General features: G+C 45.6%; 1 protein-coding gene across 6 annotated transcripts in view; it reads right to left on the bottom strand.

Annotated features, from left to right (window-relative positions):
• Positions 1 to 11663: 11663 nt before the first annotated feature.
• IGSF11 (immunoglobulin superfamily member 11) overlaps positions 11664 to 24854 on the bottom strand; it is a 94538-nt gene continuing 81347 nt past the window's right edge. For 4 of the 6 annotated variants that reach the window (XM_027449616.3, XM_021270725.4, XM_027449618.3 and 1 more), the window contains exons 2-7: positions 18542 to 18705; positions 17144 to 17351; positions 16175 to 16330; positions 15049 to 15171; positions 14669 to 14819; positions 11664 to 13964 (exon numbers count right to left, since the gene is read on the bottom strand). In XM_027449616.3, the coding sequence (XP_027305417.1) occupies positions 13514 to 13964; positions 14669 to 14819; positions 15049 to 15171; positions 16175 to 16330; positions 17144 to 17351; positions 18542 to 18705 (1253 nt within the window). In that variant the 3' untranslated portion in view covers positions 11664 to 13513. The remainder of the gene's footprint in view (positions 13965 to 14668; positions 14820 to 15048; positions 15172 to 16174; positions 16331 to 17143; positions 17352 to 18541; positions 18706 to 24854) is intronic. The other 2 variants (XM_027449620.3, XM_027449621.3) reach the window with 2 other exon arrangements.

Raw genomic sequence — 24854 nt, 5'->3', positions numbered from 1 at the left:
TTAATTGCTCCATATAGTCATTTCATGACAGAGATGTAAATCCTATGTCCTTCTCAGTTGAGACTTGAGATAAATTCATCAGAAGAGAATAATAAATTTCCCCAGTTGGAGAAATGTTGACTTTATATTTAGAGACTCAAAGCCAAAAGAAACCAAGAAAAGTGATGGGGAGAAGGAGGAAAAAGAAAAATATACCCAAATGCAGTAAACAACTGCCAAACCTGAAAGCTTTTCATTTTGTAATGAAAAAATATTTCTATTCATTCCCATGAAGAGAAGACATCTGCTCTGCAAATATTTCACAGAAATTTCATATGAACTTTTTACCAACTGTATTTTTTTGACAATTTTGAAGGAGGTATAGTACAAGGTGAATAATAGTTATACATGTCTCCAAACTGCCATTTGAAAGAACTTTGTAGCCCTATCACAAGAAAATCAAAGCCCCCAGAATGTATGCACGATAACAAAAACCTTCCTTAGACCTATATTACCTTGAGCTTTCACCATAAAACATGTTAGGCTTCAGTCTATTCAAAGCACTGCTGTCATTATGCTCTCCAACATCTTCTGCTCAAAACATCTTCAAGCCCTTTCTTCACCATTTCTCTGCTATCTGTGGGCTATTTGAAGTGTTTTGCCCTCATCTTGACAACTCATCTTTCACCCACTTCTCTGCACCTGTTTCTTCACTCAGCTTTTGAGTAGCACCTTTGCTGAAGCTTCCTGCATGGTCACTCTTTACTTCTTCCAAAAGGGTCCTGTGGCCAAAGCTGCACCTGTGAACCCTTCTCTAAAGCTGTGTTTTATGTTCACCAAGTCTCTCTCTTCACAAGATGTGGTTTCTAAGGGTCTTCTCTCAGAAGTCTGCAAGCATTCCTCTGCTCCTCCAAACACACATGCACCACTGAATATGAAACTATAAAGGCACACATGAAATATGCCTGCTCATTCATCTTACTGTCAGTTTTCTTCAGGAGAGTAGGCTCTAAACTCCTTGGAACAACCACCATGGCCTTTTTCTATCTTTAAGAGTCCCTACCACTTTTATCATGATAAGAAACAAACACACACACACACACAAATAAAAAAACAGCCAAGAGAAAAACTAAGCAGTATTTCACATAGGATGGAGATGAAACCCCCTTTTGGTTTGCAGCAGCAGCTGTTCAACAGTGAACAGCAAAGCTGCATCACAGCAGGGAAGAATGAGAGGGAAAATCCTGTAGCTGGTTAAAACTACTTCTGTAGGAATTTGTAGAATTTATAGTAATTTACCTTCCTAGCTGTAGAATTTAATCAAATTTCTGTTTTGTTTTGTTTTGTTTTGTTTTTTTTTTCACTCGCTGGGACACCTTGGGGGGGGCAGGGGGCATAGCTGTAATTCTTACCAAAGCCAAATTAAAATAACATGCAAACAAAAGATGGTGTTTTTAATAACTTGGAATAAGTTGTGCATTCACTCAAAATCACAGTGCTTCTCTTCTCATATTGCCTGCTGCCACGCAAGCCTTGTAGCAGCTCAGCACAGCCCCTCACCCAGGCAGGCTGTTCTTCCTGAAAAAGGAACTGCATCTGCCACTCAGTCTCCTTCACTCTTCCCAGGAAACCCAAAGGGTTTTTCTTCTCTGAATATTGGCTGTCAAAGACAAAAAGGTTGTACCCAAGGTTATATGAATGAAGGGTGCAGGTCCTTCATACATAGCAAAGGAATGAGGGAAGGGAAGGGAAGGGAAGGGAAGGGAAGGGAAGGGAAGGGAAGGGAAGGGAAGGGAAGGGAAGGGAAGGGAAGGGAAGGGAAGGGAAGGGAAGGGAAGGGAAGGGAAGGGAAGGGAAGGGAAGGGAAGGGAAGGGAAGGGAAGGGAAGGGAAGGGAAGGGAAGGGAAGGGAAGGGAAGGGAGTGCCTTGCTTGCAACTCTCTTACTTGATTTTATATTTTTCCTTCTCACCCTTTCCTTTGGAGCTACGTAAAACTCTAAGAGCAGGGAGAGATTTAGCTTAAATTAGGTTTACAAATAGCCCAGTGAATAGGGAAATGAGCTGCATATGCTGCATGTTAAAGTGTCAGAGCCACGCAGTCCGATGCGACTGGGATTTGGAAAGACGCCGGGTCCTGAAGATGAGGTGCAAAACGCTGTCAGTCAGGAGGAGGATGCTGGAAGGTTTCTTCCCAAGCGCTTGCTGCTGCTGCCCCCCGACGGTCCCTCCTAGCAAGCTGCCTGCCCGCAGCCGGGCCACCCGTGCCCCAAGCCGGGCTGGGAGGTGCTGAGGGGCTGCGGGGTGCCCCAGGGACCTGCAGCCGGGATAGGGGAAACGGGGGTGCGCAGAGGTGACCCTGAAAGAAAGCAGCGTTTTTAAAGGCTTTACGTGCAGTTATGGTCTGGAGGAAAAAAAAAAAAATCTATTAAAAATGACGACTCCGTGCTTTCTATTTATTCCCTGTCACTGAGATTTATTTTCTGTCCAAATAAGGTTTTGTTGGTGGTGGTATTTTTTTTCCCCCAAACCACGGCTGCTGCAGGCTCCATCTGGCAACTGAACATCAAGCCCTCGTTTTGATACCTTGCAATAAGGGTGTTGACAGTTGAAGCTGCTGCCTTTGCAGACCCAGAGCCTGAAGTCCTCCATTCACAGCACGTGCACGGTATCGCGGCTAGCTTCTCCCAAAAACTGGCTCTTACCAGTTCACCTCACACTCTTAGTCTAGGAGCAACCCTCTGCACAAACCCATAAGGGCAGCCAGTCTTTGTGGCCCACCTGACCTCCTTGCTAAGCAAAGAAGGGCTGGCTGTTTTCATTACTCCTGTCTTTGCTATCCTTGAAGAATGACATACAACTCGAAGGCTGTTTATCTCTCCATTTACACCTCTCTAGAGGAGGGGTGGGGAGATCTGGATGTATATTCTCATGATTTGGGATATCAGGGGGTTGTTTTTTCATGCAGAAGCTCTGCACCTTGGAGGCAGGGCAAAAACACAGAGACAGGTTGCTGCCTATTACATGAGGCACCATTTTCCCATAGAACTTGCTGCCATAACCATGGATTTATAAGTGAGCGGACAAGACCAAGGCAAAACGGAGAGGGAAACAAGAGAAAAAAAAAAAAAAAAAAAAAAAAGACCCCTCCAAAGCAAATACCAAGGGCAGGAGTAGCTTGTGGAGGAGATGTGGGTGGAGGAGGGGAAGAGATGGAGTAAGCCAGAGGGACCTAGGTCTGAGAACAGGAGGCTGAGGGAGTAGGACACCGTGCCTTTGGGCTTGTCTTGAAAAGACAGCCACCTTGGGGATGAGGCATATGAGGAGGGACAGCACAGAGGAAGGTGCAGCTGCCTCTGACTGTGCAGTGGCTGTCACTCTGCAAAGGAACTATATTCAACATGAAGGCTCCCAGCAACTTCTCGACAAACAGCTGTTTTCACCAGCTCGCCTCCAAACACCCTCCTTGATCACAAGTAAGCAGCCCGCTGGGAAGCTGGAAATGCTGCAGATGTCCTGACAGGAGAGGCCCAGACAACAGGCCTGGTGCTTCTGCCTGGTATCCCAAAAGAAAGCTGAGCCACCACACAGCAAGGACAGGGTAATGACACCAGTTTACAGAGAAGAGTGGCTTTCATGCCAGCCCACAGAGCCGCAGTGCTCCTTCAGTCAGCAGGGCAAGTCTTAATTTTTTTTTTTTTTTTTTTCCAATTAACAAAAATGTTTGTCTTTCCATCCAGGTCTGAGGAGAGCTCTGGGAGTTAACTGGGAGCCCTCAGCTCTCAGCCATATCTGGGAGTGGGGAGACTGCTAGCCAGGTGTACACAAACCATGGCTCTGCCTATGGAAATAATACACAGCTCTCCTGTGCTTAGGAAACAACCTCAGGGATGGAGTTTGCTTGATGCTGGATGAAACCAGTCCCTGATAGCTTTCCTGTCCACAGGAGGAAGCCAACATTGTTTGCCAAAGGTGACTGGAAGTGAATTAAATCCCTCCTTGTATCTCTTAAGAGCTAATTTTAGTGTGACTGGTCACCTGCTTCAAAGAGTTGCAACTCCAACAGAGAAAATCCTAGACTCTAGTTACAAGTAAATAGATAAGAAAGACAGAGACCAGTATATTCTCTGCAGCATGTGGCAGAGTTAACTCCCAGGGCTGGCAAGGTGCATACTAAGAATGATGTAGATCTTCCTTCAGAAATAAAACTCTTATAGGCACTCAGTCAGAAACAATATTGGAAGCATTCCTTATCTCCATGCCTAGCTGGACTGTGGACTCTAGGAGCAGAGGACTTTAAGAGCAGGTTAACTGTCTTTCAGCAAGGGATTAAATACAGCTGAATTTCTTAGGTCAGTGTGTGTGTGTGTAGATTAGATCATTTTTTGAAGCCCATCTCAAGCTTGTTCTTTATGATCATATCAATTTTCCAGGAGGGGAAAAAAAAAAAAGTTTCAGAGACACCAAGAAAATGTTTTCATTCTCACATGCCTACGTTCAGATTAACCAACAGGTCTGTCCTTGACATGCACTCCAAGCACACAGCTGTGGACCCCAAGTTTGTTGGGCCATGCAGCAAGCTGAGAGTGAAGCCCAGCTCTGACTAGTACCATAGCAGCACATTTGCTGGATCACAAGCGCCCAGTGTATTTATCTTCATTTAATGTGCTTTTTTTTCTATCCTCTTGAGTAATTTCCTTCCCTTAACAGATATAAATCACATACCTACAGAGTAAAGAATTATTTAAAGAACATTTATATTTAAACTCAAAAAGGAGCTTGAACTTAACTCCGTAGTGGCTGAGAAGTGATTGGCTGGTGAATATAACTTGGCTGAAGACTCCTCCACCATATGAAGATGCTTTATGGTTTTAACACCAGCTGGCCTACAAACCAGCGTTCAGCACAGCAGGGTTCTACTGTGGATGAATACTTGCTGCAATTTAATTTAATGCTGCCTTCTTCCATTCCAGCTGAATTGAACTACACTGCTCTCAACCCCAAATACACACGTGCACACATCAGGCTCTGCCCCAAGTTAACTCAATCTGTTTAACAACTCCATTTCATTGAATTCCATCCTCAGGTGGACACAAGGTAGCAGCAGTTTTTCAGTAGTTCTCTAAGCCACCTGAGGATTTAATTTTGTTCCTGCTCCTACTGCTGCTGAAGATGGATGGAGGGAGGGAAGGGCATGGACATGCAGGAGGGAAGCCATTCCAGTGAGTTCCATGGACTCAAACAGCTACAGGTGTTAAAGGTAATCTGTTAGTAGGAAAAGGGACACTCTTCCTGCTTAGTAAGTACAGCTTAAAAGAAGAAACACCACCAGGAGCTTTTTTTAAATGAACAATAAAAAGGTACTAAAAGACAGGAATACATTGAGAGGAATCATAGTGACCATTTTCTAAACAACCTAGTAGCTGTTCTCTCCAAACTTGTATAATAGTAGCATTTGTGTAAGAGCTGTTCTCTCTGTGTTTCACTCTAACAAGCAGTGGGCTCGCAACAGCTCTGAGTAAAGCAGGTCTAATGCTGAGACTGAAATTTATGGTAGCTAAAATATGATGCAAAGATGCATGGCCGTTACATCTACAAGTAAGACAGTCACTGATAACTTCCAAATCCCTTTGTAATATAAAACAAAACTCCCCAGCCTAAAAATCTTCCGAGGCCAACAAAAATAATTTAAAACTAACAGAGACGGATGTGATCAATTTCAATGCAAACCTTGAACTCCCTGCTCAGAAATATGACAGAGCTGTCAGGCACTGCAGCTCCCTCCCAGCCAGTGTCCAGGAAACTTCGTGTCAGTTGAAAGAAAGGTTAAACCTACTGTATATCTGGTGTGTGCTGGGGACAGATGGGAGCACAATGTTTATAGCAAAGCTCAGTTGATAAGCTACCAGAGGATCCTCATGGGCTGTATGCTCTTGACTTGACCGACAAGAACAGAAATGAGGGCATGACCCCAAAATCCTGATTATAAGCTGCATCTCAAAGGCAAACAACATTTGTTGAGAAGCTGGTTTTAGAACTGTAGTTGGGTCCACTTCATGGACCAGCTTTTGGTAAATGCAGATGTGGAGCCAAGCTGTGATTTCTGATATTCCAGGAGCCCATCAGCAGAGTCTGGAGATGACTCTGTGTAATGTGAAATGCTTTGGAATCTCGGACACATCCAAAATCTCTTTGTCTTGTTTAGTCTTCCTTATCTTCCTATCCATACATATAATCACCTTGCCTTCTGAACAAAAGCCTCACCAGACTTGCCTGAGGAAGTACTTGCTCTCAAATCATTCCCCACACGTTTGAGTAGCAGACCATCATAGCAAGAGGAGCTGGGAAGCTAAAGGCAGGGCATGGTGAAAACCATTTACTTCTGGAACACAGAGAAATCACTGAAGCATCCTCACCATTGTATAATAGACACAATGGTATGGAGGGCAGATGCTAAGTAACACTCACTGGGAAGAAAAAAAGATGAGGTTTTCATGCTTCACTCATAGAGTGAAGCAGGTTCTTTGCAGGACCACAAGGAAAAGAAACCAAGCTACAAGTTAATAAGGAGATCAACTTTGGTGCAGACAAGCTGGAAAGTGTGCAACAGGAGCCCATGTAGTTCTTCATCCCTCCAGAGGATGTCATCGTAGAGCCACCAAAAAAAAAAAGGCTAGCGTCGTGACCCAAATCTACAGAGGGAGTAAATGCCTCGTGTTCAGCTGCTCCCGGACAATAACCCCAAACCTCCCTATTTACTTTCCCAGAAGGAACCAGCTTTCCTTAGGCCAAACTGTGCCTTGTGAAGGCCAGGAAGAGCAGTGAAGCCCATTGCTATTTGAGAGATGTGCAACAGGTTAGCCTGGAAAACAAGTGGGATGCTTGCTCTGGATGGCCAGGCTGAACTCACATCTGAAGTGTTCACACACTTTAAGGATGTACCTGTGTTCAGCCTCGTTTGTTGTCCTTGAGCATGAATGGGTGTGTGGAGAATGCATCCACAAACAAGGAAGACAAGCAAGGAAACTCATGAACACTGAGACTGTGTTCAGAGACAGCAGGAACAAACTATTTTGCAGCCATTGAGCAAGCACAGACAGGAAAGAACTGGTGGGGGTCTGTGTGTTCACCCTGCTCACCCATGTCTATGCTTTATGTCACAAAAAGGCAGCCTTTGGTTTGTGTATATTTGTCCCAGCAGCAAATCACAGTCAAAAGGAAGAAGTACTGATGATGTTCATGGCACATTTCTGTAATACTTTCTATCCCTAATGATGCATCTTAACTTTGAGAGTTTAACGCAACACTGGCTTCTCTACAGAGCTAATTCAAGCCTCTGCTCCCTTTGGTCCTTCTTGTGGGACACAGGGACACGCAAACCTTCTCCACAAGCCTCAGTCTAAGATGACAGGAGAGGATCAGGAGTGGAAATGCTGTGCCAGTGGTGCAGAGCACTAAAAAGTCTCCAGGCTACTGAGCAATCTTAGAAACCGCCACAGCTTCAAGTCCTGCTGCTGCAACCCAATCACGCTCCCTTTCCCATGTCTCAAATGCCCACATGACCTAGTGATTGCTACACTTGGCTTGCTGAAGGGCTTTGAGACCCTAAGAGAAAAATAACTACTGAGAGAAATCCTGCAGTTATTGATAGTACCCAGGAAGCTGGAAGCCAGGCTGTGCAGCTTAGCCCCTCTGCCAAACACAGCGGGTTTAAATATAGGTGAGCGAAACGGCAGAGCTTCTGGGCTTTACTGTATCAAGCCCTTCAGCCAGTGTTTCTCTGCGTGTACCATGCCAGTTTTGCCATTAGAGTGTATCAACAGGAAGCAAGTCATTATCCCCTTCCCAAATATGATTTAGTAAGTCCAAATCCAAGAGCTGACCCAGACCACATCCAGTGCTTAAGAATTGCTTGCCAGCCATCCATGCAAGCTGTATCTTAATCTCCTCTCTTCTTTGCTGCTATTTGTTTCTTTTTTTTTTCTTTTATTTTCTTTCTTTAACATGGATAGATTAAATTTCCTGCCAACCCACTTTCTCATTCAAATATGTTACAGAGGAAGTCGGAGGAAGGAGGAAATCATGAACAAACGACTAGCAGAAAATGGCATTAGGAAACTTAGTAAGCGTCTGGTCCTTATCCATGGACGCCGTCCCATTCCTGTACATAAGCAGTGCTCTCTAAAGCAAGGGAGCCTCTACCGCAGGGAAATGAAAAGTGCTTTATTAGCAGTTGCTGTCACAGAAACTCATCAAAGAAAATTTGCAAGAGTCCTTGATTTGAGAAAACACAAGGCTACCAAGTTTCTGCTCCCCAAAGAATAGTATTCCCCCCTCCATGCTCAAAGCTCTTGGCAGTTATTATCTCTCACTCCTCCCTCCATGGCTGAGCAAGTGACCTGATGAAACCTTTCTCTGTGCTGCCCGCCAGCCAGCAACAAGAGCTCTGGGCTAGTGCCAGGCTCAGGAAACATCCTGCATGCACTTCTCTTGCTGAGGAGGTCACAGAGCTGGTAATTCTCAGAAACATCCTCCCGGCGCTTGCAATGCATAGAGACAAGCATGAAGAAAGCAGTCTGAAATAAAGAGTGATAGCCTTTCACTCCCCTTGCTTTCAAAGCTTTCTTTGTCCCTGATGTTCACCCTCTCCCATCTGAGGAGAGGCACAGCTCAGTGACCCTTTCACAGCACTCCTGCAACATTCCTGCTTCTCATCAGCACGTCTTGCCTTACTCACAAGAGCAGAGTCATTAATGAGGGCAAAACAAGGGAACCTCCTACTCTGCTAGCATCAGGAGAACAAGCTGCAGGACGACCAACGGTACTTAAAAAAAGCCCAGAGAGAAGGGCAAGGCATCAGTCATCAAGGCATATCACAACAGCTCTGCTCGAGACCTCAATTTAATAGAATCCATACAAGTTAATAGGAGTACCTACTGGGTTTGCTCTGAAGTCAACAGGTACAAGGGATCCGCTTTCCCAGTTTTCCCTGCTCTCTGTCTTAGAAATGCTCAAAACCTTTTTAGCAGAATCTGCTGAACCATTTTGGGTGTACTTGGGTGTTGGAACATATATGCACACCTTTCCACCTGTTCATGAACTAGCAATACTGGGAAAATTCCTGTCAGAGGGAAGACAGAATGGTTCTTGAACTAGAGGAAGATGGGATACAAAATGTTAACTCCCAGGAGAAATCTACTCATTTCCAAAAATTTAACTCTGTGTTGGATGAAGTCTAGAATTTACCATGAAAATTTCCCCAGTATCTTTTATTTTTTTGAGGGGGTGGAAGAGGATCAAAACATTTCAGTTTGATTTCCTTTGCCCAGTACCAAATGAAGCACCTAATTACCTCAGTCCTGGCTGTCATCTGAGGCTACCCTGATGTGAGGTGTTCTTCATGAGGACCTAAACTGGGATATAAGGAGGCTTGATCTCCTGAGCATCCAAGGTCCTCACAGGGTAGCCACGCAATCTTGGAGTGGACACCATCTGGCAGACTGTCTTCTACTGGAAACCTGTAGAAGTGAGTGTTTTGGAAAGAGTTTGCTGAAGTGCATACATCTGGGCAATTTATTTATTTATTTTTTAGTTCAGAGGAATCAGCAGATCCAAGTCCAAAAACTGTGCAAGTTAAAAAATAAAAATAAAAAATACAAAATCCTGTTTGTCTCCAGACAAGGTTTCCCAGATTTTTGAAACTGAATTCTCATCCCCACCAACTTCTAAAAATGTGTCTACTGCTGAAGCGTAAGACATACTCTTGTGGCTATACTCTGCCTCACCAATCAGAAGTATAGCTGTTCCTTTTTCTAAAACACATTTCCTACTAATAGTCTTTGATGGTAAGTGATCTGACTGATGGGTATTGACATTCAAGGTAACATCTGTTGCACCCACTGTGGGGGACAATCCCCACCACACAGCTGTAATTGAAGGCAGCCAGAAAACTCAGTTTTGAATTCCACTTATAACTATAATAAGCCTTTTTTTTTTTTTTTTTAATGATAAATAATCACTCACTATCAAGACCTCTAACTGGTATTATTTTTAGCTAGATATTTGTCCTACAGCAATGCATCACTAGATACAATTTACAGGCTAAAACACCAGCACACTAGGTGCTGCACAAACATAGTAAACTATCCTGTGTCTTGGGAAATTCTGCTCTAGATCAAGAGGCAGAGATGTGCAGGAGAATGATGTAAAGGGCAAGTCAGTGGCAAGGAATGGGTAGTATAGCAGAATACTGACAGGACTATCATGGGAATAAAATGCAAAGATACTATTAATGTCACATCAAGGCTGCGCAATCAAAAGATGAAAAATGTAAAGATTAAGATTCCTCCAGCAACTTTCCCAAAATGGCAATGCAGTCATCTCATCTACCATAAAGCCTATAGATGAAAATGCATTCACAAGCATATTTTAACTAGTCGAAAAATACCTTGGAATGAGAACACAGTATGTGTGCAGCAGTGCTGAATTAGCATCGCTGCTGGATCTGTAGTTTTTTGTTTTTAATAATCATTCTCAGAATACCTGGAGGTTGGAGGGTTGGGGGGGAGGGGGGGGATAGAGAAGAAGCAGGTAAAATGAAACAGAGAAAAAAATGCAAAAACTTTGGACAGACATTAGGCAGGTCTAACTAATAAAAACCTTCTGCTAGCTGCTGTTGATAGGGAGAGGTGTGTTCTTCCCAGTGCCCTGAAGTGTGTATGTTCAGGCACTGAAATTTCCTATGCTCTGTCTAGGGTGCTCAGAACTTTAGTTAAATTACTGACAGTTTCCCCCATCAAATATATTTAGACACCCAAGAAAGTAACTGAGGGCTTTCCCAGTGACTGCTTTAGATTTTGTATCAGGGTTGAACATGGCATGTTTCAGACCAGAAAACAAACACATGAGGAAATTCAGGCATTTTTAAACAAAATATTTCCCCACATCACTCAAAGCAGCATGAAGGATTCCCACCCACCCCCAAATGACAAAAAATAAAAATAAAACTCACCTTTGCCTAGAGAAGCAGAGATCCTGCAAGCTTGGGAAACTGTACCTTCAAGGGCAATGTGTCAGAGTATTATGAATGAGCAAAACAAGCCTATAGTACCCGGGTGCACTACCAAAACGGCTGGCCTAATAAGATTCAGGTCTTGGTTGCATGGTCGCTGCTTACTGACAGCCATATCAAGGCTGAGTATTAACAGCCAAATTCATTGTAGTTACAGAATTAATAGGAAAAAAAATGCAGCAGCAGGCATTAAAAAGTCCTTTTTTATATGAATAAAGTTTTATTGAATTTTAGACAATTAGAAAGAACAAAGAAAGAGGAGCAAACAGTCTTATGGAGGGTAGGAACCAGAAGAGCTTTCTCACTGGAGGAGGGGGCCTGCTGAGGGCAGTGTTCCTGTAAATGCCACGCAGGGGTTGTTTCAAAAGCGGAAAGAGTGTGTCTGGGCTTTTCTTTGATTGCATTGTGTGTTTTTTTTTCCTCCCACACTGGGGTTTCAAAAGCCACTCTTCTCCCCCACTATCAATCCAACCACCCAGCAGCAAAGAGAGCAGACAGACAGGAATGAGGACTGCTCTGGTGAACCATGTGTATGTGCACACAACCACCTGTCTGCACCACTGCACTCATTCTGGACAGAGTTGTGCAGGAGGGGGGAAGAAAGGGAGGCTGTATATTTTCTTTTTTTTTTTTTTTTTCCTTTTTTATTTTTGTTTTAAGCAAAGAAGGCACAAAATCTCAGCCAAGCTTCAAACCAAGTGCTGCCCAAGAACCCCCAACCTCCTCAAAGGAACTGCGTCTATGTGGGAGACAAAAATCTCACCTCTTCCCCTCCTTCCACAGAGGCTGTGCTTGCTTTTGAACAGTACAGGCAAAAGGCCCTGCCCAAGGTATATGCACTGCTAGGGAAAGTGAAGCTGAGCCGGGATAGGGAAAGGGGGACAAGGAAGTCTCTTGGCTTAAACAGACCCTTTCCCAGTGTGAGCTACAGAAAGTTGCCTGTAATTGCCCACATTGCTTTTCCAAGAGCAGTTCTTGGAAGGTCTCTGGTACTTTTGGAGGTGACCACTGCCTTTACATGTGCAAGGCTTGGTGTTATATAGGAGGGCAAGTACTCTGAGCCAGGGCTCTCTCACAGGAGAGAGTCCAAACCCTTGGTCCAGTCCTCCAATAGCACCAGGTCCCTTGAGCGGTTTCGACCCTTGGCTTTGATTAAGGCTATTTAGTTGCAATAGAAAAAGTAAAAGGACAGGTGCCAGCCCCAGCCACCTCCTTGACTGTGAGGAGATGGGAGAGCCACCAGCAGGTGCCACAAGTACCAGTGCGGGAAGTAAGTGAGGCAGAGAGACAGCATGGGGGCTTCCACAGGGTAACTCCCTCCCTTGAGCCCCTGCTTTTGCTCTATCTAAGGAAAGGGATTTAGAAACAAATCCTGCCAACCTCAGCATCTGGGAAGTTTGTGTGTGTGTGCGCAAGAGGGAATGAAAACCGTAGTGCGAGGTTGTGTGAGGGCCCCAAACACAACAGGTGCCCTGTCATGCACAGCCTGATAAGGAAAACCCACCATGCAAACACCTCAGCTGTGGGGTTTGAATCCCCTTGCCCTCAGCCTGAGCAGCCCAGGTGCAGGAGACTCCTCTCAGGGCCTGTCTGCTGCTCTGCCATGCTCAAAAATAACAATAATAAAAATAATTAAGAAAAAATAATTTAAAAAAGCCACAAGCCAGCAGCAATGCGCCCTTTCTCTCCACAGAGCTTTTCAGAAGCAGACACCCAGATGGCAACACTCTCTGCATCCATGAAGAGGGCTCTGGTGGTGACTGAAAAACGCTCGGTCGTTTGTGTGTGTGTGTCAGAGGTGAGGGGAAAAATAGCAAAAATAAAATAAATAAAGAGAAATGCTCTCTGGCCTGCGCCCTTGCCCAGCCTTCCCCTTGGCCTGGCTGGCAGCTGTGCCTCCACCTCAGCCAGTGCATCCTCACGTCCATCCCTGTCCCACCACCTTCCTCGTCCAGCAGTAGGGCTGGCAAAGCAGGGAGGGAGCCATAGCCTCCACGACAAGGCATACCCTGCCTGCGCACCCCTCCCTGCCCCACACAGGCTGTTGTCCTCTTGGAAATAAAACAGCAACAACAACAGAAAAAAAAATATATATATAATCTCCCCAAACCTCCCTGAAAGACCCAAATGAACAGAAATGCCCCCCCAACAAAACAAACTGGAAACAAAAGCAAAATCCCCCCCTCCCAAGGCTGGGCTGGGAGGGGGTCCTGGCTGGGGCCCAGCAGCCAGGGAGGGTCCCCTGGTGCCCCCACGGCCTTGGCACATCTGTGGCGTCCATGGTGGAGCCCCGAGAGCTGGGGGGCATCGCAGCACGGCCGGGGCTGTCCCACCGGCTGGCAGCGGCCTCAGGAGGCCCACCCCGGCTGCCTCGCTGCCTTTCAGGAAGGAGTAGGGTCTCTCGGCCATGTCTCTGTCTCTCTGGTACACAAGGCCCTTGCTCAGCTCATGGGTGCCGGCATGCCCCTACACAAGGGAGCCAGCCCGGCTCTGGGCAGGCACCATGACAGGAACGGCCCCGATCCGCTCCAGCGTGGCCTGGCTGACGGCGTAGGAGCGGGTCTGCGGAAGCCGAGGCTTCCTGCTGACGGAGCCATTGCTCCGGGCCACCTCCTGTGGGGACGGCGCTGTGCTGGCCGTCACCACCAGCGTCTTAGGGGCAGCCGGGGAGGGGTGGCCGCCGTTGGCGTAGACAGGGCGAGCACTCGTGCTCCCTGAGCGGGAGAAGGGGGGCTGGCGGGCGTCGTTGCTGTTGCTGAAGCGGGTGAAGGAGTCTGTGGCATGGTTGGCCTTGGGGTCATTCCAGTAGCGGCTGTTGTAGGTGTTGGAGGAGGTGAGGGTGTCGTTCTCCGATGAGGATGCGTCAGCATGGAATGTCTTGGCAGCGGAGGAGCATTTGGGTGGCAGGTCATCCTCCCTGGGAAGAAGAGGGCATGAGGGTCCATGTAGAATGATGCTCTGTTTCCCCTATGTCCCCCCCCAACCGTCTCCACTGGGGGCAATGCCATCAATTCAAGGTGAAAGACAGCACCAACATGAACTGGCATCACTCTTCAGCCTGTTCACTCATCCCTCTTTGCAGGACCCACCTCTGTGCACATTAACTGCTCTGTGTGCCCACCACTGAGGGTAACAACCCACATTTATGTTTGTGGGGGGCAAAGCCAGTAGTTGTCAGAACCACTGGTGCTACACAGCCAGTCAGCATGAATGCACTTGTACAATCAACAAAGTTGATCCTCAGGGGAGCTTCGAGATGCTGCCAGAGGGAAACACTGTGGCTATAACACCAGAGAACATCACAGCTGTACCTACAGAGTTCTTCAGCTATCACTATCTGATACTGTGGGTTAGGATGCCCACCACATACACAGTCACTCTCCTATGGTGCTAACAGTGCCAAGGTGAAGTTTCCAATAACGGTAATTTGGAAAGCAAAATCTGTAGTTACCATTCTACATTTGCTCCCTACATTTTCTGAGCAGATACAAAGACCTTCCCGTGGCCCAGGTGAACACACCTAGGATTAGTAAAAGCAGGATTTCTGCTTGCCTTCCTGCCAGCTGCTGCTTTTGCTGGGTGATCAGAGATTCCCTGCCACCGGTTTTCCCTGGCCCCTACCTTATCTCATTGGGAATCTCTTCTTCTTCTTCCTCTTTGTGTTTATTTTTCCAGTAAAACAGTGCTATGGCCACCAACACAATGCAGACAACAAGCACGACAGCACCTGTGGCCACTGCTCCAGCAATCAGGCCGATGCTCCAGGGGTGGGCTGTGGGGAGAAGTGAACAGAGAATGGAGAATAAATCAGGGCTGGGCTGTGGCCATCTGCGAATATTTGAAGCTATGTGGCTTGGAAGGGGGAAAGGCAATGTCCCCATTCCAGAGTAAAATGATCTTCTGATAGAGAGGCACACGGTGGCTCACAGCAAACATGGTTACACGCATTACTGTCACAAGACAGAAGCAGCTGACCAAGCCTCCTTTGGCAAAATACTTACGTGCAATGACTTGTAGGTCCAGAAGGCAAGTGCTGGTTCCAATGGCATTTGAAGCCACACATTGGTAAAGACCTGAGGACACAGTGCTGATATTTCGGAGAGTGACAGTGCCCTGGACTTGGTCTAGTTAGAGAGAAAAGAAGGATTTAAATCCCCCCGCCCCGGGCTTGAGGAAAACCATGAAAAGGCAAATCCAGCAAATAGAGAATTGATGTGTGAGACTCTTAAGAGATAAATAAATTAGGAAATAACCTTGAGAAGGAAGCATTGTGCACACACGCACAAGATTAGGTCTTAAGGAGCTTACACTAGATGTTTCTTTTTCTTCTTACAGATGAATTTCTGCAAATGAAAGCTTGGGTCTCATATCATTTTGTGAGAGAAGGGAGAAAAGAAGAGATGTGCAATTACCTATACCCAGATCTACCTTCTAAATTCAGTCCTGCCTCTCAGCAACTCTGCTTTCCCATCCGTGGGCTTCCTAACCCCTGCCCTTGCATTTTTTCTCATTCTGGAACTACCTGAAACTAAAATTTTTGTGTATTCTTAAAATACAGCAAGACAAAAGGCAAAAGTACTGCTAACTATTTGGTCAGGACACAGGCTAAGAAACCCCATGGATAGGACTTGTGGCTGGGCAATACCCAGTCTGGTCAGGGCCTTCCTTTTACACACACCTAAAAGGCGGCTCCAGCCTAACATATCAGAGCACAGTGATCTCAGTGTGACAAGATGGCAGGATTTTCAGGGGATAATTCTGCCTCTCTTCTCCCAGTTTTCCATCTATGAGCCTTGCATTTGGTTTAAAACTTAGGTGAATTGGCAGATGAAATCTCCAGCCACATGCAAACGTCTGGCAACCTTATTCTCTGTCTCTTGTTTGACCAGACCCTTGTTCCTTAATGGTACAGAACTAATGTTCCTCAAAGTAAGACGAAAATTTAAATGGCCACTGATGGATACCTAGTCCAAAACACTCCAAGCACTCCAGGAATCTTCGTTCCAAACAAGTGACCATGCAAGTGATGGCAGCCACTCAAAGAGCTGTGTCATCTTGGGCAGCTCAGACAAAGGAAAGCCCAGGCTGCCACCTTGGAAATAAGAGGATAATCAACAGAATGAGCACCTTGTGTGGCAGTTGGGGGCAACTTGGGAACATTGTCCAGTTTCTCCCAGAGGTATGTTGGCCGGGGGATGCCTTCTTCCGAGCTGCAGGTCAGTGTGATATCGCTGCCCACGTCCAGGGACCCCTGGATTCTGCAAAGCGGGGCAGAAGGAGGAACTACAAGAGAAGAGGGGAAAGTGACAGAAGATCAGGAAACATGACCAAACAGTGGAGTACAGGCTCTTTCTGGACACGCACTGCAGGGAAAAGCAAGGATATTGGCATGAGCTGATAGGGGACAAGAATCAGACAAAGCCCAGAAAGGAGGTAGCAGACAGGAACCCTTTAAGGTTTGAGGGGTGACAATTCACAAAGATTCCTGACTAGCCAGTCCATCAAGGTACCAGACAACTGCTTTCCCAGGACCCACTACTTGTAGAGCCCTACCTAGAGGAAAAAAAAAGGACGAACATTTCTGTGTTTGAGACAGCAAAGGTAGCAACAACTAACAGGGCTGCATAAAGAATATACTGTGGTTGGATTTTGTTTTCATAGCCTTATAATGGCACAAGCTCTGTAGTATTTAACATCATAGGGAGCATCCAGTACTAATTCCTTTCTTGAAAAGGAAGCAAAGATCTAAAAGTCCGTTCTCTTCTCTTGTCACTATGCACAAAACTCTTACAGTCCCCTTAGCTCTCAAAGACACGCACATGCTTTATTCATGCTTCTTTGCAACTCCGCATCACAAGCCTGCCACAAAAGCTTTTTCTCTACCATATTTTAAAACTCTCTTATACACATCTGCATTTGAGGGTATGTGTCCTACAAACTCCCACAGTCCTCAGAACCCAACCCATCCCTCACTACAGTGTGTCCATGGGCTCCAATGCACACACCACCATATTTTTATGCTATAAGAACCATCACACACAGAGGATTCCTGTGCCCCAATTTTTCCCCTTTCCCCTGTAATCCCAATACACACACCCAAGACGGTCAGTCCAATGACTCCAATATTCCTGCTGCCTCGGTCAGGAAGATTGTTGACCAAACACTGGTACGTGCCAGTGTCTGATAGCTGTGTGTTGTTGATGAAGATGGAGGCACTGGTGGTTGGCATTGTCACAGCAAACCCCACTCGCCCATAGAACTGGGGTGCACCACCAAAGATCTGACCCCCTTGGTAAAGAATAACCTGGAAAAGAAAGGAAGAATCAAATAACACTCTGCAGAGGCTGAACAAGGAGGGAGAACAGCGAGTAAAACATGGACTCTGAAAGCTGCAAGGACCATTTCCTAAAGGATCTCTGAATAAGCAAACATCAATATACAACAGTAGACCCAGAAAGACTGATCCTAGGAGAAGTGTTTTCTCTAAAGGAAGAACACAGTCAGTGGCCTGTTTTATGTCATCAAAAATGTTTACAAAAGCAAATGGACCAGATAATACCCAAGTCTTCTGGCATAGCTGGATGGGTAGTACCACTCCGTTTCATGTAACAGTCATTACCCATCCAGACAGGATTGATGTAGAGAGGCAGAGACTCTGCAGGTCAGTAAGTACTTTGCTGGAAGGCATGCGCCTGGTGGACAGTATCATTTTGGGTGTCAGCCAGTAATGCCCTGCCATGATTTGAAACTGCTCACTGGTGATCACTAGGATACACTGAATAACAGGCAATGCAACTCAAGTCTGTGCAGCCTCTACCAATCCAACAGCTTTTATAGCAGTCTGTACTCAGACCAAGTCCCTGAGGAGCAAGTTCTCTCCAGTGCAGGATACTGAATCACACAACTGAACAGCAAATGTGACAGTGACAGCGTGACCCAAGATAGGCTCATTTCAGAGCAATGAGTTTCTTCTCCTCTTAGTATATGGACAAACCCAGGCCAGCAGCTCACAGGTTATGATTCTTGTGCCCAACATAATAGGTTTGCTATTGTTTGTAAGAATGGCCTTGCAAAAACAACAGGCAATGAAAAAGAGGGAAAATGAGTCTATGGGATTTTGTTACAGAGATTTCACAGGTTTAAGCCTGCAGCTGCTTCCAGATCCTTCATATCCCAAAGCCAGTGCACCAAAACCTGGATTATCTTGCCTGTGCCCTTTTGAACACACATACCACCAGAAGTACAAGGCAGCCATACTGTAACACATACATCTGACCTGATTGCGCATCCAGCCAAGGACACAACGAACACAAACAATTTCCAAAGCTTTGAATAAATCAGATTCATCTAAGATCTGCAGATCATGTTCAGCAATGAAGAGAGTGCTCTGGGGCAACCAGAGTCTCAGCATTGTAAATAAACTACATTCAGATCAGTGTCAAGAGGGTAAGGAAAGCTCCAAAGAAATACGTGCTCCAGTGAGAAAGGACTTACCTGTTCAGGCTGGTTGGCATTAGAAAGAGGAGTGACCATCCAGATGACATTAAGGTTAGTGAGAGCAGCATTAGTGGTGAAGGTGCAGGGCAATACTGCTGTCTGGCCTCGGGCAACCTGGATACTCCCTGAACTGACTGACACCTCCAGAGGACACACCATACCTAGAAAGAAAAGAACACCCAGTTTAAGTATTTCACAAGAAGGACTCCCAGTTTGAACATTTCAGGTGGCACCCTGCACAGGCAGGTCATGACAGCAGTGTCCAGTAGTTACACAGCAATCCCTTACCAATTATGTGAAGCTAAAGAATTATATTTGTCCCTCAACAGATCAGGCTGCTCTCATGCAGACCTCTTCCAGAAGCAAATGCAGATAGGCCATCCTTTCAAGCGAGAACACTCTCATTTCAGAGCCTCTGAAAACATCAGGCTTCGTTTTGGCAACAGGGAAAGAGTTGTAAAAGCAGCCAAGCTGTGTTTAAGAGATAATGAAATATGTATTCAATCCCATCAATCTTAATGATACCTGACATCACTGAAACTGAAGAGGAAACTGCAGTCTAAAAGGCTTCACCAAGGGGTAAGAAGAGAGAACACATTATTTAAAAGTAGAAACACAAATCTCCCCCTACTTATCCTCCTTGTGAAGTCCAGAATGAACAGAAACGCTTTAGTGCTATTTTTAATTGAAAGGGTTAAAAATCTAAGTCTTTTCCAGGCCGGGTATTTCTTCCTAGCTGGTGAAAAATGGCTACTCAGAAAAAAAAAAAAAAAAAAAAAAAAAAAAAAAAAAAAAAAAAAGAAAAAGAAGATCTGATCCAATCTTATATATTTCCCAACATTTCCACCATTCACTTCTTTGCATTCCATACAAGCTGGATAGGGCACAAAGTCTGACAAGTCCCAGCTTCCCAGTGCAGCAGCTCAAAGCTGCAGTGTTTAGACTGCAAGTCACACAGGGAAATATCTCCTTTCCTACTGCCAAAATCTTGTCAAATAAAACTAACCAAGGAGTCACCAGCACTGTTTTGAGTAGCACTAAAATTCTTTAAAACACTTTCTTGCACAAAATCAAAACGTTGACTCTAGACATCTCCCTACATGCCAGCTCACTATCTTCCTTCTCAATGCATGTAGGAGGCTGCTGGAGGAGATGCTAAGAAGTTTTCAAGCCCCAAGGCAATATCAGAATATTGCTAACACCGGGATGTAGTCTGAGGGCTACCCTATTCTCTTGCTGACTTCAGGAAGAGCTGCTGGCAAAGTTTTCATTTCACCTTTGCTAAAGGTGAAATGCTCCTTGAAAAAGAATATGGTTCCAGCTGAAATCTGAAGAAATCGAACAGGCTAGTTTCTGAGAAAAAGCTAAGTGTTCACTCACATGTGTGTCTGTTGGGATCCTTCTCAGCCTGCCTAGTGGAGAAATGGGGCACTCAGAGCCTAGAAGCACTGAGCTTCAGATTCTGTAAATCCAAAGTTAGCAGCACCTGAACAGGCTGCGATGAGTTCCTGACTTTGGACTGAGTGCTCTGGAGACGCAATACACAGGGATCTTGCAAATCCTCAGCAACCTCCTCTAGACTTCCCAACTCCCTTCCTTCCTCCCTGACTGCTACCCCTAAAGCTTCAGGTAGTTCTGGGAGAAATGCCTCAAAATAGAACCAGACAAAATGACAACTTAACTCTCTCAGAGTGAAATTCATGAATTTCTTACTTGGCAGAAAACAAAACAAAAGTCTGACTTTCTTCACAGGCTTGGAACATGTTTAAAAATGTGGAACATTTTGGAAAATCCTAGGGAAATGGTTTGGCTCTGGTTTTAAAATCTGAAAGAATTAGGTGCTTGGGACACAGAACAGCTGGTGAAAGCTTAATCCATCAATCTCCTATGAAAGGCTGTCAGCAGCAAGTGGAAGTAAATAATTTGAAGGGCCAGTAATAAGCATGACCTTTATTACAAGGCATCTGCCTTCCAGTTGCTTCTGTGGTCAACAGTTTGGACTACTCCTGAGCTCCTTATGGCAAGCCAGGCAGTTGCAATAGCCCAAAGACCAGAAACGAGGTATCTCTTACTGAACACAACTTTGACAAGAGATCTTCTTCTCTTCAAGCCTACCTTGGCATGACTACTCTTCAAGACCTATCACCATCCACGTGCTAAACAGTGTGCAGGGAGACACAGTAATTTGGACATTTATTGGATTATACTCCCTAACATGGAGCTGAAAACTCTTCTGCCATCTTCAGTGTAGTTTTTATGAGATGCTCCCCATGACAGGAAAACCTGCCCCCAGCTTATCATCTGATTTGGAATAGCAAAGTATGTTCTTCAGCCCTATTCCTCCATTTTCCTCTCCAAGAAATACCTATATGTTCAAGTTCTTGTAATTCAGGAAAATTAGTACTTAAGCGTGAGTATTCACTAATTTTCTGGAAAAGTTTGTTTTTGCAAATTTGGCTTGGTTTCATCAATCATTCAATCACCAAGATGATGTGATTTTCATACCTAATCACCCTCCCACCACGCCAAATATTTGCTATTAGTTGATTGTAAACATCCTGCAGAATAATAAAAATAATTAAATAGAGCATGCATAATTTCCTCGCTGTAAAAATAATTCAAGAATTTGAGAATATCCCAATTTGTTTATGAAGCATTTCAAAACAGAAAGCAAGCATGTATTATCCCCTTTTCTCTTCCAGTGATCCACTGTCACCCTGTAGCAGCCTTCAGAACCCATAATCTTCCTCCCTGCTCCCCCTTTTCAAAGCACTGCAGCATTCAGATTAAACTGAATGACACGGAGTTGTTTCTGTGAGGGGGAAAACTAAGGAATAGATGCGGTTTCTGTCCATTTCTCTTGCCAAGGGAACTGCTCTGAACCTGTGCTTGCAAGACAAGCAACCTCCTGACACCACACTGTCCTGTCTCTGCCTTGTTGAAGCACTTGGGCAAGGCAGCTCCTTAGGCTTGCCTGTGCCTCATGCATCCCAGGGCCTGTCAGCTGCTCTTTGGCCCAGGATGCACAGGAGGCAGGCAGCACTTCAAGACAAGGACTCACTTTGTTAAGCTAAGTGGCACCTGCAGGGCTACAGCTGGGGAAAACACATACGATCACTTCTGACAAGTAAGCTTAACCAAGGTGACAGGGGAGGCAGGAGACCAAACGCAGGCAAAGTCCTCCTCCACCAGCATAAACAGGGAGGTGTGCTAACACAGCACTGGGGCCAGGGAGAGGCATTATTACAGTGCAGCTCCTCTCCCAGGGAGCCAGCTGAAAGAGAAAGGATCAAACCCTCTTCAGGGGCTTCAATGTCTGTCTTAGACTACTAGGAAATGTAATGTGGTTACACATGCACTTGTCTGTCTACGACATCCTTCCACGCCAGTACTCATGGCCCAAAGCACAGGTGGCTGCACACAAAGACACACACACATCAGCCACTGTGCCCAGGAAGACACCTAGGAGGAAAACTGAACCAAACATTACTTATTTAAACATTTCGTACTTAGGAGTTGCAAAAAATGTGGCTTTGCATTAATGTAAAACGAAGGAGCCAGGGGAGAGAGGGAGGAAGAGATTTCAAATTTAGCATAAGTATTGGGATAAGGGTTTTTCAATGCAGCCTAAGGAATGAAAGCCTAAATTCCCTTGTGCAGATGTAAATGCAAATATAGATATATGCACAAACATACAGCCCAGCCCAGTAAGTCAAATTACACATAAGAGGTGAGAAAAATCAAGCAAAAAAAATGTTGTAAAAGGTCTCCTTTTGACAAGGTACATAATCCTGATCTTTTCTAAGCATTCAGAGAAGTTTAATAACTTATAAGAGGCAGCAAGAATCAATCACCACCAAATCTTTTTTCTACTAGAGCTGAATTATGATGGCCATTACACCTTCTCCTGTATGTGCAATCTCTTCCTTACTTGGTAATTAAGCATCCCCATAAGCCACATGCCTGGAGGTAGAGGAGGGTACATACACCACTGTCAGCAGGAGGAGTGGGCCCTTCCTGTACATAGGACACTTTGATCTTAGCTTGATTCTGCACACAGCTTTCTCCTTTGATCCCGATGCTCCGAGCTCCCATCACTAATTAGAACAGATGCTCCATTTTTGTGTCCCCTATCTATCAGGGAACCAGCCAGCAGAACAATGTTTTGGCTGCAGAGCCTCTTTTAGAGTGTCTCCATTTTCCCATGACCAAATAATTACTCTGGCAACAGATCACTTCAATTTCATTTTTGATGGGGTACTATTGCTTTTCCGAGAAGCACACTTCACTACCTCCCCAGCACGTAATTCGTGTTGGTAGTTCATGCAGCATGACAAGCCCGTAGGGCCCACAACCAGCATTTTCCTCCCTGCTGGGTATGAGGAGGAGACAGATGCCACCACATTTGCTACCTCCCCTTGAAGGTTTGCAGCCAGAGAGGCTGCAGAATATACCAGACACAGCAAAGATCAAAGACATGGGCACGTCTCAGCACTTTGACTCATACTAAGAGGAATGAAAATGTTCCCAGCTCCCAGTCATTGCCACACCTCCCTGCCAGAGATCACCAGCAGGACCAGCAAATCAACTCAGCTGACAGCCCAGTGAGCAAAAGGAGAACTTCCATCATCACCACTTCACATCGAGAGGCCAGTCTGTAACATCAACAGCTGATGCACCACCACCAGTCAATATCACCTTGATGGTAGGTGGTCACAGACCATGGGGGCCTCAGAGGCTGTCCCTACCAAAAGCACCATGGTTATGCTGTTGAAGCTGTCACCTTCCCCTTTACTTCGTGATCATCCCCAGTATTTATTTTAAGACTTTTGACTTCCCAGGACCACAGGGAAAAAAGAAAAAATAACAATAATAATAAAAAAAAAAGGTTTCTTTGGAAGGTTATTAATTCCATGAAATCAAGCTCTTGCCCTGCCTTGCCTTCTGGAGGACTCTTTCTGCTTTGAAAGTGTCCTCAAGAACTGTTGGCAAGTCAGCAGCATTTGGCACCTGCTAGCAGTGACCTCCTGAGAGTCAGCAGCAGAAGAGGCTGGGCTAGCATGACTTTGCAAACACAGAGGCCAGGGTACAGGTTCACTCCACAGTGCTGGCAAGCCAGGGAAGCAAATGGCCAGGGAAGAAAGAAGTGAGGGAGGTGTGAAAGGGATGAAAAAAACCCAAACCCTCAGCTTCATGCGTTCAGCATCTCCATATCTCCAGGGAAAATATGCAGAAATATGTGTGGCTGGGGAGGGAATGAGAATAGAGCTTCAAGCTGTATCAGCTTGCATCCAAAAAATGCAGGGAAAGGCTCCCCCTGTCCCAGCGCAATTAGCGATCCTGTTGCCATGTGCTGGGGAAGATGCCTTTGGCAGTATGACATTTTGGGTCCCTCGTTAGAGAGGCAAAGATGAGGTCACTCAAAAGTTTCAAGAGCAGGGTAGGAGCAGTGTTCGGTCTGGCGACTGCAGGCAACAGAAGGAGAAACTGCAGAGCAGTCTCTTTCCTGAGATGAAAGGAAAACACAAGTCACCGTGCCTTTGGCCTGCCTCACGTCTCTGAGTTTGGGACCAAAGTTGCCCTCTGTGCTGAAGAAACATCTCCCACCCCAGATGAGCTGAGGTACATTGCTGACTCAACTCACAGAGCAATGCAGCAAAACCCCAGCCCAGGAAGGTGTGACGCACTGCTGGAGAAGTCGGTAACAGATGCTGGGAGAACTTCTGTCGTAGGACCTTGTGCAGCAACCATTCCAAAGCCCCTGAAGGGGTCTGACTCACAGTTTCAAGTGCTAATGACATTGAAGGGCAACAAAGAAACTAAAGAGACATTTCCCCTGCTGACAATCCCTTCTATCCTGTGAGGGAGCAATTACATTGCTTGGAATTGATCTCTGGAAAGGAAGTGGTGATCCTTCCCAAGCTGAAAATGTTGTTTCAGCTCCAGAAGACTCACCAGGACTGGAAAAGGGCACTGAAGTGCTAGCCTAGAGCATCAGCGATAATACAAAGGGAAGAAGATGGATGCTTACGGTGAGCCCAGAACATTCACAGCATCCAAATGGGCTTCTCAACAACAACACTGATTGTGCCCATTCTCACTAGGGGCAGAGCATACCCCTGTCATTCCACATGTGACACACTTGCTAGCTCAGAGTCCATCTAACCAAAAGCAGTATTTACCCAGGCTGGTGTCTGGAGACAGCTTGCAATAGACCAGATGAAGGACATCATAGTACAGCTCCTCCTCAAGACGTGATCAATACCCCCTAAGCCACTCTCAATGGTAGTTTGTCAAATTTATTCTTTAA

This window comes from Anas platyrhynchos, chromosome 1, assembly GCF_047663525.1.
Source record: "Anas platyrhynchos isolate ZD024472 breed Pekin duck chromosome 1, IASCAAS_PekinDuck_T2T, whole genome shotgun sequence".
NCBI lineage: Eukaryota > Metazoa > Chordata > Aves > Anseriformes > Anatidae > Anas > Anas platyrhynchos.
The sequence above is the reverse complement of the archived record's forward strand: the minus strand, read 5'-3'. Positions and strand labels throughout refer to the sequence as shown.